The sequence below is a fragment of the Lathyrus oleraceus genome, chromosome 2, assembly GCF_024323335.1.
Source record: "Lathyrus oleraceus cultivar Zhongwan6 chromosome 2, CAAS_Psat_ZW6_1.0, whole genome shotgun sequence".
Lineage (NCBI taxonomy): Eukaryota > Viridiplantae > Streptophyta > Magnoliopsida > Fabales > Fabaceae > Lathyrus > Lathyrus oleraceus.
In genome coordinates, this window is record NC_066580.1 from 281,368,342 (window position 1) to 281,384,317 (window position 15,976).

The 15,976-nt window shown below is 36.8% G+C and overlaps 1 protein-coding gene and 1 long non-coding RNA gene across 5 annotated transcripts; both read right to left on the reverse strand.

The window, feature by feature from the left end:
• Nucleotides 1-7,385: 7,385 nt before the first annotated feature.
• On the reverse strand, nt 7,386-9,351 carry LOC127119157 (uncharacterized). Of its 4 annotated transcripts, none has more exons than XR_007802682.1 (4): nt 8,640-9,351; nt 8,314-8,386; nt 7,952-8,161; nt 7,386-7,762 (listed from the first exon to the last, which is right to left on the reverse strand). It is a non-coding gene; the product is annotated as an uncharacterized LOC127119157 (long non-coding RNA). The 4 variants fall into 4 exon arrangements; XR_007802680.1 differs by having other exon boundaries at nt 8,103-8,161; nt 8,640-9,347; XR_007802679.1 differs by having other exon boundaries at nt 7,386-8,161; nt 8,640-9,345.
• Nucleotides 9,352-12,901: 3,550 nt separating this feature from the next.
• On the reverse strand, nt 12,902-14,091 carry LOC127122909 (protein MAIN-LIKE 1). Its single transcript, XM_051053183.1, has 3 exons — nt 13,423-14,091; nt 13,075-13,326; nt 12,902-12,961 (listed from the first exon to the last, which is right to left on the reverse strand). The coding sequence occupies exons 1-3, from the start codon at nt 14,011-14,013 to the stop codon at nt 12,902-12,904; spliced, it is 903 nt and encodes a 300-aa protein (XP_050909140.1). The 5' UTR covers nt 14,014-14,091.
• Between the last annotated feature and the right edge of the window lie 1,885 nt (nt 14,092-15,976).

Below are 15,976 nucleotides of genomic sequence, written 5' to 3' on the forward strand. Positions count from 1 at the left end.
GTGTCACACAATCATTTCACAACCATCATCAGAATATCCTGTCATGCTCATTTATTTAATCCAAATTATAAAGTATCTGCATAATACGCAGCGGATAAAATCAATTCAATTATTCACATCATGTAACATATTACATGCAAAATGGTTCACAACCAATCAATAAAATATTCAAACATCCCTTCCCGATGTTACATCTATCAGAGCATGACCCACTAGGAGACTACACTAGACTCCAAGCACTAGCTCCTATTCAACTCACTGCTCGTTACCTGAAAAATAGGTGTAAGGGTGAGTTCCTCAATCAATATAATAAGCATTATACAACATTATGTAATGTTAAGTAACTAACGCATCAAATCACTCTAACCAGACTACACACTCAATAACGGCAGTATCAATTCAAACATCATATTCAATACCAATACAACTCATATTCATACTCAATATCAACACAAACACACGTATAATATTGGAATACATCCATTCATATTATACGCCATACACATATTATGCAATGAGACTCCATGCATGCGGTACCGACTATTTGTGAACATATAGTTCACCTCACCGTCCAAATCCAGGCACGGCTACCAAGTCCAACTAGTCCCACTCATTTGATACCTAGTGACTCACTCACTAATTCCTCACCACGGGAATTAGCTACCACCCCTCAAGGGCTATGCTATGCACGCTAATTCACCTAGCATGCAAACATCGACAACAATCCATAATGACTAACTCACTAATTCCTCACAATGGGAATTAGCTACCACCATAAAGGCCACAATATGCATGCTAATCACCTAGCCATGCTACATCATCAACAACAATTCAAGAATAGACATATGCTCACACTCTAAGCCATAAAACAGTCTATTCACAAGTGCACACATAACTGATACATTCACAGCATCATGCATACCATCACACATCATCAGTATATTATCACATAAGCATATCATATCATGCCACATAATCAAAAACAGTATTAGCACACTCTACTAATGCCTATACTACTCAAGACCCAACAAAACAACAACAACATTACCACGATATCACATCTGGGAGTTTAAAACGCGAAATCTGCCCTTCAAACTGATATGGCGAACGCCATTAGGCTAATGGCGAACGCCATTAGCGTTACACGCTCTCATTCTGGAAAAACTGTCTGTCAAACTGATATGGCGAACGCCATTAGGCTAATGGCGAACGTCATTTGGCTGTTATGTGCATAGATGTTAAATTTCTACGAATTCCCTTTCAATTATCATCTAATTTCATTCATCCACTGGCTGTTATGTGCATAGATGTTAAATTTCTACGAATTCCTTTTCAATTATCATCCAATTTCATTCATCCACTATTTCACAATTTCATCATACATCAATCTAATCAGAGATAAAACAATGGTTATCACTACCCAGTACATATTATCATATAATACCCTTTAACCGATGATAAACCCCCCTTACCTGAGTTAATCCGGCAAATCTCAAGCTTCAAGCTCTTCTCTTCTCCAACCTTCTTCCTCTTGCTCTGCCTTTGCCCTTTTCCTCTTTCACGATCGCTTCTCTGTTTTTCACGTAAAAACCTTTTTACTCCAAAATGGGACTTTTTCCTTAATTCCAACTTATATATATTTTCCAATAAATAATTATCCCAATAATTATTATTCCAAAATAATAGTAATAATAATCCCAAATTCCAATTATTCAATTAAATTAATAAAAAAAATATTAATTTAAATTAAATAATTATCTTATTTTAATTGGGGTGTTACACATAGGATGCGACATCCTAGCGAGCATGTTTCCCCCTGTCCCGAACTACGTCGACTCTGATGTCTGTGCCTGACAGACTACGTAGGCCCAGGATGCGATATCCTGCCGAGTTAGTTTCTTTTGTCTTTCCTGTGTCTCTTTCCAGCCTTGTGTGTGCAGTTTGTGTTCAGTTTTTAGCAACCTTATCCTTCCTTTTGTGCGTGGATCCCGTCGAGTACGACGGATGTGTAGGGGTGCTAATACCTTCCCTTCACATAACCGACTCCCGATCCTTGCAATCTCTGGTCGCGAGACCATGTCTTTTCCAGGTTTACTTCGAGCGTTTCCTTTCCCTCCTTTGGGATAAATAACGCACGGTGGCGGCTCTGTTGTTTCGTTTTCCCGCCGGTTTTTCGCGTAATGCGACAAATAGCAAGTGTACTATTTTGCCTTTTATGGTAATAATGGGGAAATTCCCCGAATGTCGATCTCAAGGACTGCACGTTAATATTGAGTTTAAATTATCATTCAATTAAACAAAAGCTATTAATTTGGTTTTTGAGTGTAAAAATATAATAGTAAAAGTAAAGGTAAAGAAATATGAAAATAAGGGTTTATAGAGAAAAAGGAACAATGCCAGGGAAGGTGTATGATTTATCCCTGTAATAACTCTGAGTCCCTATTGCATCAACAAATATCAATTACTACCAGTTCTCAAGGGTATTTTCTCCCAAGTCCTTGGTGAGAAAACCTTTAATCAATCTACCCTAATTCCTATGTCCATAGCCAATTAGGGTGAAGTTAAGCTGTATAATATCAAGAATACTCTGGTTCATACAGGGTATCCCTAGTCCTAGGTGATATCTACTGTAGAGTAACCTTATGAAAACCTTATAAATGGCGGTCCAGCCTAATTGATAACCACAAATCAATCTCAATTGGTCCGAAAGAGAAAGCAATAAACACATCAAAAGGTTACCATAAAAACAATATTATAAATGCAAATGTAAACTCAAATTCATTACAATTCTAAATCAGGGACACCCCCTAGCATTGGGGGGTTTAGCTACTCATATTGTTTAAAACAAATTCAAGATAAAAATTACACATTACAAGTAATTGGATGACTTTGATCTTCAATCGCTCCCGCTCATGAATATCTTGAGCTCTCCGAATGCCTTGATCTCTGTAATACTTGATTGCTTCACAATACTGTGTTTTGCTGTATTCCAAGATGATTTTTCCTTTGGCAGAATACCTCTTTTTATAATAAAAATTCCCAGCAGCAGTTGGACAGGTCCAAAGATGTCTCTAAAAAGCCCGACGAATGAAAAGCCCGAGAAAACTGGAAATTTTGGGCTTAGGCTGACACGGCCCGTGTCAGCTGACACGGGTGGCCGTGTCAGGCTACTATTTTCTTCACTTGTCTTCCCTTGCCCTGACACGGCCCGTGTCAGGCCTCCTGTACCGGGGTTTTCTGCTCCTTTGCGTATCGGAATCTCGCACTGTCTTGTTCTGAGTTCTCCGGTTCTTCTACCTGGATCTGTCGGACAAAAACACAGCTATCCCACGCATAAAATCAAGATAATAAAAGGTAAAACATAATAAAGATTAAAAACGCGTAAATAAAATGACGGAAGTAAAACTAACTCGAAATGTACCATAAATGTTTGCACAGTGTGTTAAATGTCTCTGTTTTGCGTCGGATCAGTAATGAAAACTCAATGTAAATGGTGAATGATCAAACTCCAAGTGGATTCTCACATGATTTTCAACCTACTAACACTTCACTAACTTCGCTTTCTAAAAACTAATGGTAGCAAAAAAGAATTAACAACCAAACAAATTGACAACATAACAAATGTATACTAACAACATGAATTTAGAGATTTATTAACTGTTAGAACAAGATTTTGGTTCTGCAATATATCTCTAAGTTTTGATGATAACAAAGAATGAAACAATTTGGTACCCTAATAAAATTCTCTAAGTGTGCAGGACTCTAAGGTAAACTGAATCTGATGAAACAATGTCTGACATCAAACAAAGTCTAGAACAACTGATCCAGAAATGAAAAAATCATATTTGGCGTTGAACACAAGCATGTCCAAGAGAATCACATACAAATTCCAAAGACTCTGAAGACTTTAAATCCAAAGACTCTGAAGAATGTGCATCTATAGACTCTGAAGACACTCTATCTGAAGATCAGTCAAAGAACTATCTGAAGAAGACCTAACAAAGAACTATCTGACAAAGACCCAACAAACAACTATCTGAAGAATACAAGATCTAGGAAAAGACTATGAACTCCGCTCACTCTGGTTCACGTCCATCAGATCATCTGACTCATCAAAATCAAAATCTTAATCAAGAAGTATTCTAAGTATGGTATGAATATATATATGGACATTATTGACTACACTCCAAGGCTGCTATGGAAAGGATAAGAAAACGAATGTCATGAAGTCCCATCATTGGCAAAATATCACCATCAATATTCTCTCTAACAATATCATCTCCAAAGCACTATAAAAAGGCCTCACCATCATCATTCATACACGAAGATATTACACAAGAATTCTACAATACACCTTGAGCCACATACTAAATAACTTGCTATTATATAATTCAGTAATCACACACGAGTTGTTTCTCTTAGTGTGATCATTGATCATCTGTTTTTAGTCGTCTTCCTCTTGCTTATCTAGAAGCACCAAACACACTCTTGTAATTCTCAATAGTTGTTGTAATTCCTCAAGCGACTTGTGAAGTATGTAGACTTGAGAGGGCTAAGAGATTGTTGAACTCTTAGACGATTGTTGTAATCTTTCTAGATTATTGGAATAAGTCCTTATTGAAGGCAAAATCACCTTGTTCCAGGTGGACTGAAGTAGCTTTGACTTTTAAGCGAACCAGGATAAACTTATGTGTTATTTGTTTTTACCTTTGTGTATGTAGCATCGCAAAAAGTTTGTATTTCCAGTGAAAATAATTCAAACCCCCCTTTCTTGTTTTTCTCAACCTTCAATTGGTATCAGAGCTTCGGCTCTATTATTGATTTTTGAATCAAACACTTAATAGTGTAGAGAGATCCAGCGTGAGAAAAACATCATGACTAACACAAACGAAAGAGATAGCTACAACGTTAAACCTCCAGTTTTTGATGGAGAAAAATTTGATTACTGGAAAGATAGAATTGAAAGCTTCTTCTTAGGCTACGATGCTGATCTATGGGACATTGTTACAAATGATTATGAACCACCCATCTCTACCTTTAGTATCGTTATACCAAGAAGTAGAATGAGTGATGATCAGAAGCGTGATTTCAAGAATCATCACAAAGCCAGAATTATTCTGTTGAATTCTATATCTTACAATGAGTACGAAAAGATCACTAATAGGGAAACAACTATGAAATCTTTGATTCATTGAAGATGACTCACGAAGGCAATAATCAAGTCAAAGAAACAAAGGCTCTGACCTTAATCCAAAAATATGAAGCCTTCAGAATGGAGGATGATGAAGCTGTTGAGGTAATGTTTTCTAGATTCCAAACTTCAGTTGCAGGTCTCAAGGTTCTGGATAAAGGATACACTACAGCATATCATGTCAAGAAGATAATCAGAAGCCTTCCAAAGAAGTGGAGACCAATAGTTACTGCCATGAAGTTATCTAAGGATCTGAACAACATAAGCCTTGAAGAACTTATTAGCTCCCTCAGGAGTCACGAGATAGAGCTAGAGGAAGATGAACCTCATAAGAAAAACAAACCGGTAGCTCTAAAGTCTAGATTAGAAGGAAGGAAACCAGAAAGGAACAAAGCCTTTCAAGCTGAAGAAGAAGAAGACGAAGACTCTAAGAAGGAAGATTCTGATGATGAAGAGGAGTTATCTCTTCTATCCAGAAGAATCAAACAGCTCTAGAGAAAAATAAATAACAACTTCAGAAGATCCAAATAGAAGGGAGATCGTCCAGAGTCAACCTCTAGAGGCAGATCCAACAAAGAAGTGACCTGCTATGAATGCAAAGAACCTGGACATTACAAAAATGAATAAGGGACAACTCTAGAAAGGAAGGTTTCAAGAAAAGCTCCTTCAAAGCAAAGAATAAGGGACTCATGGCAACATGGGATGACTCTGAATATGAAGCCTCAGAATTTGATTTTGAAGAGGAGCAAGCAAACGTTGCACTCATGGCAACCACTTCTGAAAGTTCATCTGAAAAGGAATATGAATCTGAAGAGGTATTCTTTGATTTTTCTCGTTCTGATCTGGAAGCCCATTTATCAGAATCTCTAAGATCTTATCAGAAGCTTCGCCAGAAATTCAAGATCCTAAAAAGGGTTCATGAAGAAACTGTTGAAAAGTGTGATAAGCTTGAGAAAGAAGTTTCTGAACTTAAAGAAAACAAATTTATTCTTGAAAAGGAAAATGAATTCTCAATCAAAAAATGTTTAAAACTTGAAGAACCTCTTTCTAAAGCTCCACCCACTTCTGACACCATCATATATAAATATGAAAAAGCTTTTCAGAAATTCCTGAACAATGGACTTGAAAGAAGCAAAATGGCTTCTATGATTTATGGTGTTAGTCACAATAAGAAAAGAGGAATTGGATATGACTCTAATGAAGATGATTTAAAACCTTATGCAGAAAACAAATTGACCCAAATTCATTTAAAACCTTATCATTACACATATGCACAAACACATAAATTTAATAATGCTAGAAAACCCAAAGTTGTCAGAAACTCTGGGAGAACTAATCATAAAGGACCCAAAAGATTCTGGGTACTGTAAGACCCCAATTTTGACCCTAAGATCCCTCATGTTATCTCATTATTTGCATTGGCTTTGGGATCACACCTTGATATCCTCTTATCGTACCCCAAAATTTTCCCTCCCCCTTTTCACTTCTCACCTGACTTATGACTTGAGATTCTTCTACGCATACTCATGCTTCATTCATATGCATCCACGTTGATATTGGACAGTCAATAGATTTTAAGCTGGTGATTGATTCAAACCCTAATCAGGGGGAGCTTTAACCGTAATGTGCCTTACGACTTGATTTGTCACCCTATGCCTAGTAAAGTCCCTGATTCACGCCTCTTGGTTAATTGAGGTCATTCGTTGACTTTTTGGTCAACTGGTTGGCCGAAGTCAACCATCAGTTCCTAAGTCCGGGTTATATCGACTTTAGTAACGTCAATCATTATATATGCCTTTCCGATCATGATGTTTTCGATTCCATAGTCTTTTCTAATTTGAAATTAATTTTCAATTGATTTTAATCAGATCTTAGTTTTTTATTTGATTTCATTCTATTTCTAATTTCTCATTTGCAGAATTTCAATTTGATATTAATTTCAAAATGATTCAAATTTTAATCAATTTCAAATGAATTTTAGATTCTTTAGTTTGATTTTTTACTCTCAAATTGATGATTGGTTTTTTTCTATATTAATTGTAGTTGATTCTAATTGGATTTTGGGTTTTAAAACTTATTTTATCTTTTTTTATTGGATTGATTATTATAAATAACCGATATCCGGTTATAACCATTTGGGACTAACATCTAATTCACTAAACCTATTTGGCTCCCGCACTCCAATGCAAAAGAATTCAAGAATCACCATTTTTTTCTATCCTTTGGTACATTGCATTCAAATGAAATTTTCAAGCATGCGTTGCAATATTCATTCAATACATGGAAATCTGCCATCATATACTTTTCATAGAAGTTTCTCACTTTATAAAATTCACCCAATATTCATTCATGAACATGTGCCATTCTTACTCCTCACTCCTCATAAATGCATGCCAAAGGGCTCAATTTTACATTCAGAATCCAATTTCCTACGCACGAATCCATGGTAGAAGCTTAGCAGGGAGATAATGACGCCCACAAATTCCATACAGTTCAGTACTAATTAACCAGCAAGTCACTCATTTTGCATCACGTCCAACGCATCCCTACTACATCTTAACAATACTCCACCTGCAGAATTTAACACCAACCGAAATCAATAACGGAATTACACCAACTCAATCATCAATTATTTATTCACAAATACAAGCATAGCTTTGAATTTCAGGAAAGCATTCCGTTCTCCTTCCATACAAGGTTAACTTCTTGTAAATTCACACGGTAGAAAATAAATTCACAAGCTGCAGAATTTTGGCTCACATAACCCAAGCTCCTTTGTAGCCTAGCATACATAGAATCATCCTACTTTCTTTTAACAAAAGAATTTCAGAATTTATTAATAAATTACTGGGACTCCACCGCCGCAGCGGTCTAACCGGAAAACTGTCTTAGCAAACCACCAACTGCATACCTACAATCCAACATTCCGCAGTGTAACACCCTGCAACAATGACCCTTCCATAACTAAACCTGCAAGCGTTTCTCTAATAAAATCAACAATAGAATTCTCATCAACCAAAACTAATTATAAATTTAAAATAATTAATTAGTTTAACTATTAACAAAACAATAAAACAACAACATGACTCTAATGACTCCCATAACAAGGCTTCAAGAGTTACCTATTAATAGAAGTATAAATCCAAGGTTGAACTAACTGGTTCGGCTAATTTCCACTCCATTCAGCATGCAGACCTGCAACCAAAATAATAGAAACAACTTGAGTAGGATTCTAGCCAATCAATCATCAACGTTTAACTGACTTTCAAAACTAACCATTCATTGCTCTAACAGAAATAACTGACACCACAAGTCAAATTCACTCCATAACAGAAAAATTCCAAATCAATAACTAATTATCTCGAGTTCACCAATTTTCAGTTACATTTTCTAATTGAACAACATTTCAGAACCAAAACCAGAAATCAATATAAAACGCAACACTCACCATTTTTTCTGGTTTAGCAGTCACAGTTCAACTCAATTCTCCTTCATCTTCCATTTCTCTATGAGAATCCCTCTTGATCCCCACCATACGCTCCGTCCATCACTGTGAGAGCTTCAACATTTGAAGCTCTGCACAGTGGAGCTTTCAGCCTCCATCAAGAATCTCTGTCATTTCGGAACGTAAACCACCAATCGTTCCCGCACAATCATGACAGAAGATTGAATAAGAACAGAAGAATCAAAAGAAACGCAGGAGCAACGAATACACATCGATTCGCAACTCACATCGCAGGATAAGAAGAAATCGAAATCCAAAAGAAGCACAGAAGCGGCAGAAGCGGCAGAAGCGAGAAGAGGTAAAGGCAACTAGAAGATTTTGAAAGAGTGAAAAACGTTACATGTGAGATCGATTCTGAAGAAACACCGCGTTTAGATCATGGTACATTTTCTGCTGTTATGCTTTTGACTATTAAATCGAGCACCGATTCCGCATTGTCTCTATCCTCGTTTGTCAATCGTACGGTCCAATCTCTAACAACACTCGATGGAACACTTAGAATGACGCGAACACAGTGCGATGGCTTATAGGAGTCCGCGAGCGCAATAGCGGGACGCCGTTTCAGAGCGTCAGTGGAGTTCGCAAACACGGCCACGGGAAATGGTTGGAAGAACGCGACGATGAGGAAGAGAATGGTTATCGAGTCCATTGTGTAGTTGATTAGCGGCATGTGGACCGAGTTCTTGGGTTTGGGCTTGAAGCCCAAGATTTCCATTCCCCACATTCCAAACATTGGAAAATTTTACCTTGTACCCTACGGTTAACCTCATACCCCTACAATTTTTTAAAAATTCCAATTCTACCCTTAACTGGTTTTAACCAATTTATCATTTCATTTTTACCATTCAACTGAAAATTTTAGAAATTACACGTTTCACACCCCTCGCACCGGAACTCCTGCAAAAAGACTTTCGGTATGTATTTTTCTCAAATCGGAAGACTTCAAAAATGACTTCCGGAACACACAAAGCAATGAACCGGAAGACTTCACGAAAGAGTTCCGGTTCAATCAGAAAAAAGTTACAAACCGGAACACTTCTTGAAAGAGTTCCGATAAACAAATTTACACATATCGGAACTCTTTCAAGAAGTGTTCCCGATTTTCTTTTTTCTTTTTTAGTTTTTTTAATCTGTTTTTTATTTTGCAGGAATGGAAAATCTTCCCCAAATATGTGTAGATACTACTGATGCGTTTATAACGACTGAAAGATTTGGTACACGAGAAGAGATTATCAGATGGATTAAAGAGGTTGTAATCAATAATAAAGTAAATGTTATTATCAGTCGTTCAGATACTGAAACAGGGAAGAGAGGGAGAAGTAACAAATTAATATTTGGTTGTGATAAAGGTGGGAAACAAAAGAGTACTGATATTGGTACCCAAAGTGCGTCCAAGAAATGTGGATGCCCATTTAAAATCAAGTCGACTCCGGCGAAAGATGGATCTGGTTGGAAGATTGATGTAAAATGTGGGTTACATAATCATGGTTTACCTGATAGATTAGAAGGTCATTCGTTTATTGGTAGGTTGACCACAAATGAGAAGCAACATGTCGCTGATTTGACAAAGAGACATGTACCACCTAGACACATATTGCTTTCCTTGCAAGACCGAGATCCTGAGAATGTCACTCGGATTACGCAGGTATACAAGCATAAGAGTGTCATACAAAAAGAGATAAGAGGTCCTAGGAGTGAGATACAACATCTGTTTAAGCTTATTGAGGATGCAGGCTATGTCTATTGAAGTAGAAAAAAGATGACTCGGAAGTTGTGAGAAAGATATTTTGGGCACATCCTGATTCAGTTAAGTTGTTGAATATTTTTCCGATTGTGTTAGTTATGGATAGCACCTACAAGACAAACAAATATAGACAACCTTTGTTTGAAATTGTTGGCATGAAATCGACCGAGTTGACTTTTGCTGTTGCATTTGCGTATATGGAGTCTGAGCAGACAGAGAATTTTTGTTGGGTATTGGAGAAACTAAAAGAGTTGTTTGTGAAGAAAGACATGTGTCCACAAGTGATTTTGACAGATAGAGATCTTGCTTTGATGAAAGCAATTGAAATTATGTTTCCCAGATCGATTAATTTGCTATGTAGATTTCACATTAACAAAAACGTTGGTGCCAAATGCAAACAACATGTGGTGAATGACCTGCAAAAGACGATAGACACATTATGGATGGAAGTTGTTTGGGCTAGTGATGAGGTTGAGTATGGTCAACGGTTGCATCAACTTGAACAAGCATGTGTTGATTATATTGGATTTATTAATTATGTGAAAGACACATGGTTGACTCCACATAGGCATAGATTTGTTGGAGCATGGATTAATCGAGTGCTACATTTGGGTAACACAACGACTAATCAGTACGTCTTATAATTTTTTATGTGTTATTTTTATATGTGATATTATTTCTATGTATTTTTTATGTGTTATTTTCAATATTTTTAGGGTTGAATCTGCTCATTGGAAGTTAAAGTAGATGTTAGGAAACAGTATAAGTGACATGGTCAAATGTTGGGAAGCCATGAATAACAACTTGAGGTTACAACTGGGAAACATTAAAGCTTCTTTTCAAAAGAGTTTTTACGAAGTTGAGCACGCGCACATAAGTCCCTTTTATGGTTATTTGCGTGGTTTCGTATCTCGAGCTGCTTTGAGATGTATTGCTGAAGAGTTATTGAGAGTTGATTATGTTGGAACTAACAGGAAAATATGTGGTTGTACTCTTAGAACATCTTATGGGTTACCTTGTGCTTGTGAGTTAGGAAGATACACACTAGGTGGTATACCGATACCCATTGATGTTGTTCATGTTCATTGGAGGAAACTAACTATGGAAGTTGAGTTAGAGGTAGGTGCAGATGATGGACCAGAGGTGGATATGACTTGTGCAATGGATGAATTGTGGAGACGATTTAGGTCATTAGATGTTATTGGGAAAAGGGCATTAAAGAGTAGGGTATGTGAACTAGCATACCCAACAATGACTCCATTGTGTCCACCACCTGAGAAACTAAAAACCAAAGGAGGAGTGAAGAAGAAAGGGAAAAAACCAGCAGAATATGATGTTTATAGGGATCCTTCGTATCATGAGTATGTTGATAAGGCATCTCAATCTTCACAAAGGCAATCTCAACCATCACAGACTTCGAAGAAGTTAAAATTATCAAAGAAGCAACCACAATTCATTCTTCAATTTCCTAATCATATTAGGTCATACATTGAAGATGTAGTTAATGTTGAATCAGATGGTAATTGTGGATTTAGAGTTATTGCATCATTGCATGGATATGGTGAGGATGGTTGGCCAATGGTTCGCAGAGAGTTGGGGTTGGAAATAATAGACAAGGATAGGTCAACTTTGTATGACAAGTTATTTTCTAATCGGTTATCAGAAGTGAGAGAATCTTTGATGATAGAATCCTTTGGTTCACAGCCACCTGAAAAATGGTTGAGTCTACCAGATATGGGTTACTTGATATTGAATCGCTATAATGTTGTACTTGTCTATTTAGGTAATCTGTGCATGACTTTCTTTCCGATGACAAGTTCACATTCACCAAATGTCTCTATTTATTGCATTGGTTTTGTTAACCACAATCATTGGGTTCAGGTACGTATTTTGTATGACAAGTTATGTTATATGCCTTAATATTTTAATTATTTCACTTAATTATTTCACTTAATATTTTATATGACTTAATATTTTAATTATTTCACTTTATCTGGTTAACATGAAAGAGGGGTTTCCGTTGCCACCGATCACATTAGATTGGAGGAAATTTCGTTCTCATACAGCAACTACTTGGATGTTAGGATTTGCAGGACGTATGCAACATTGGCAATTACTTACACCTGTATTAGCATGAATATGTACTCAAAACATAAATATGTAATCAAAACATGAATTTTATATTATGTCTATTATATTCAGTTCTAAAACTTAATACATAAATCAATGTGAACGAGAAATATGCAAAGCTTCAAATAAATCAGCAAACTGTGGATCTTCCTCTTCGGCATTAACCTGTCTTAGATAGCGATGAATCAATGTAGATACACGAGCCCAATCAGGATCAGATGGTCCGGCGTCATATACAGGAACTGGTACCTCTCTTGGATCGTCACGATGGGGAGGGACCGACCGTGGATGAGAAACACAATAATACCACTCTAGATAACCATCTTCTACATCAGATGGAGTGATGGCCATGGTAGATGGATCGATCACAGCGATAACACTCTGATGGTAACTAATCAAATCAACATCAATATCCGTCGCCATCATACAATCAAGAGGTGGGGATGAAACATACTGCCTATACCCGAACTGACGTAAACAGCTGTCAGGCAAGTATGGAATAACTGTTTCACCCCACTTCAAACAGCCCCTGTAGAGACATATCTCATCAAACAGACGCCATACTCTATGATCCTCAAATGGACGCCATATGACGTCGGCAGGTGTCAACTCGTCCAAAATAGGTCGTAAATCATCAACCTTCAGGACTCCTTGCCTATACGACCATCTCATCGCTCGGGGAAGACCACAATTATCAGCTGGTTTCCAATTCTCCCCTCTTTTTCCAACAGTTGGAAAGTATTCGTGAATCCAACACTGTTGCAAAATACAAACATAATAAATAAAATAAATTAAGTTAACATATTTTATAAAATGAATCCAACACTTAATAAACAAAATTAAATTATATACCTGTAGGAGAGTAGGATATCCACCGAGCTGTTTGCAACTGTACATGGACGCATCTCCAAGATATCTGTATAGGGTAACTAGTGCAGCTGCTCCCCAACTATATCCTGAACATCTATCTAAGTCCGTAAACAGGAGGAGGTATCGTGCCTCTACAAGTGTAAAGGTCTTATCGGCAAAAATGGTGGAACCCACCAACATCAACAGATATGCTCTGGTCGCATATGTCCAGCTGGAAGCAGCTCTATGTTGTACGAATAAATCATATAACCACTCCAACTTGTAATACGAACCCCTGCAGCTACGAACATGTGATTGTGCCTCACCCTGTGACACTCCTAAGTAGTCAACAGCAAGTTCAACAGCTATCTCTTCCGTCACATCCCGAGGACTCCAGAAGATACCCCTGATGGGCAAGTGAAGTAGACATGAGACATCATCCAAACTAATGCTCATTTCACCAAACGGCATGTGAAATGAAGATGTCTCTAGATGCCATCTTTCCACAAATGCAGAGATAAGATTTGTGTCTATCTTGTTCAGACTGGTTCTCTGAAGTGAAGATAAACCAGATCTAGATACCCAACTCTCCATCTGTGGTGGAAGAGCCAATGGAACCCTAGATGTCAGCTTCAGTCCATGTCCAGCAACCTTCAACTATTTCTTTGGACCTCTTTCCTAAAAACAATTAAAACACATATTAGAAAACACAATATAAAATATTCAATTATTATTCATTTTCAAATATATCCCGTTTATTTACCTCACCAAACCATAAATGTCGAGCAACATGATGCTCGTACTTCACCAAAAGAGACGTATCGTACGACCCTTCTGGATATCCAGCCGACTCAGCTGCAGATGAAGATGCGCCCCCGACCTAAAGTGCGGTCTGGAATCATACCATCTGCACCTCGTCTTCGAACCACTACAAAAAAAAACATAATAAAAAAAATTATTAAAAATTATTAAAAAAAAAATGCACCGGAACACTTCAAAGAAGAGTTCCAGTTTAGAAAAATAAAAGGATGACTACCGGAACACTTTTTAAAAGAGTTCCGGCTTAGTTCATCCAAACCGGAAGTCTTTAAGAAAGACTTCCGGTATACAACCAACCAAACCGGAAGACTTTCTAAAAGACTTCCGGTTCAATGCCCCCAAAAGACAACAAACCGGAAGACTTTAGACATGTGTTCCGGTATACACTTTGTGAACCGGAAGACTTACTCTGAGTGTTCCGGTTTACAATGCCAAGAAATGGAAAATTTTGTCTTCCGGAAGTCTTCAAACGAAAATGGTAAAAAAAATTATTTCTGAAAAATATACCCTATTTATATGAGGGTATTTTGGTCAAAAAAAATTATATGTAGGGGTGTGGGTACAATTGCAGGGGTACGGGGTAAAGTTTTCCAAACATTGGTTACACCCTGAGTTCGGCTGAAGCTGTAGTGGGCTTAATCCTTAGGCCCAAACGAATTCGCTCTTACACCCTTGGTGATCCATTGGCACCCCCTAGTTCATCATTGCTTCATGGGCCAGGATTTCTAGGCCCATTCCTTCTTTCTAGGTTTTGCTGTTTTGTTATTTTTAGAAATAATCTTCATTAGATATAGGTTAATTAGGATGATTAGGAGTTTTAGTTGATTAGACTTTTTTTAGAGATTTAGGTTAATTAGAGTAAGTTTTTGGAACTTAATTAGAAATTTAGAATCGATTAGAAGTATTAGTGGTCAATTAGATTTACATTTAAATTTTAGATAGTTAGACTTTTGTTAGAATTTTAAGAGTTGATTAGAGATTTTAGGAATTGGATTTAAATAGAATTTTTAGAACTATTAAACTTTGATAAACTATTTTGATTAATTTCAGAATTAGGATTAATAGGACAATCTCTTAGAATTTTAGAATAACTAGATATAGTTTAGAGTTAAATCGAGATTAATTAAAATTTTAATTCAATATCCATAATTGTCAAATGACTGTTTTGCCCCTAGGTTTAGAAATAGTCCAACTTTGCATGTTTCCCTTAGGAATTTTGACTTAGAATTTTTAATCGAATTTTTAAGGCATGATCCCTTAGGACTAGAACTTGACATTAGAATTTAATCAATTCCTAGCAATTGCATGTTCCCTTAGAATTTGTACATAGAATTTTAGTCAAAACTTTGACTAACTATGATATGATCCCTTAGGATATTTTCTAACGATTCTAACCATTAGATTAGATTCAAACCTAGTTCCTTCAATCAAAATAAACCCATGATTAAGTTGATCAAAAGCAATTTTGGTCAATTAAATCCTTTGAACTTTTATAATTCCATAGTCTAATTTGAGTGACCAAAAGACCCTTGGTCACTTAATAAGACTTTTCTTCTAAGTTGTGGTGCTCGATGCCTCAAGTCAAGATCTTCAATCAAGGCATCCTCAGTCATACAAAGCAGCGGGTTATACAAGCATATGAAAGGTGGCATCTTCAAGGTCTTGTTAAATCAGAGTTAGAATTGTGTGGCACGAGCCTTAAGCAATAGAGAAAGAGTGAGATTGGAGTATTCCTACC

Excerpts from the sequence above, each read along its gene's own strand:
- LOC127122909 (XM_051053183.1), bottom strand. The coding sequence starts at position 14,013 with ATGGAGAGTTGGGTATCTAGATCTGGTTTATCTTCACTTCAGAGAACC. Across the intron at positions 13,327-13,422 it reads GATATCCTACTCTCCTACAG|TGTTGGATTCACGAATACTT; the intron begins GTATATAATTTA and ends ATTTTGCAACAG. Across the intron at positions 12,962-13,074 it reads GTTTGAAGTGGGGTGAAACA|TTACCATCAGAGTGTTATCG; the intron begins GTTATTCCATAC and ends TGATTTGATTAG.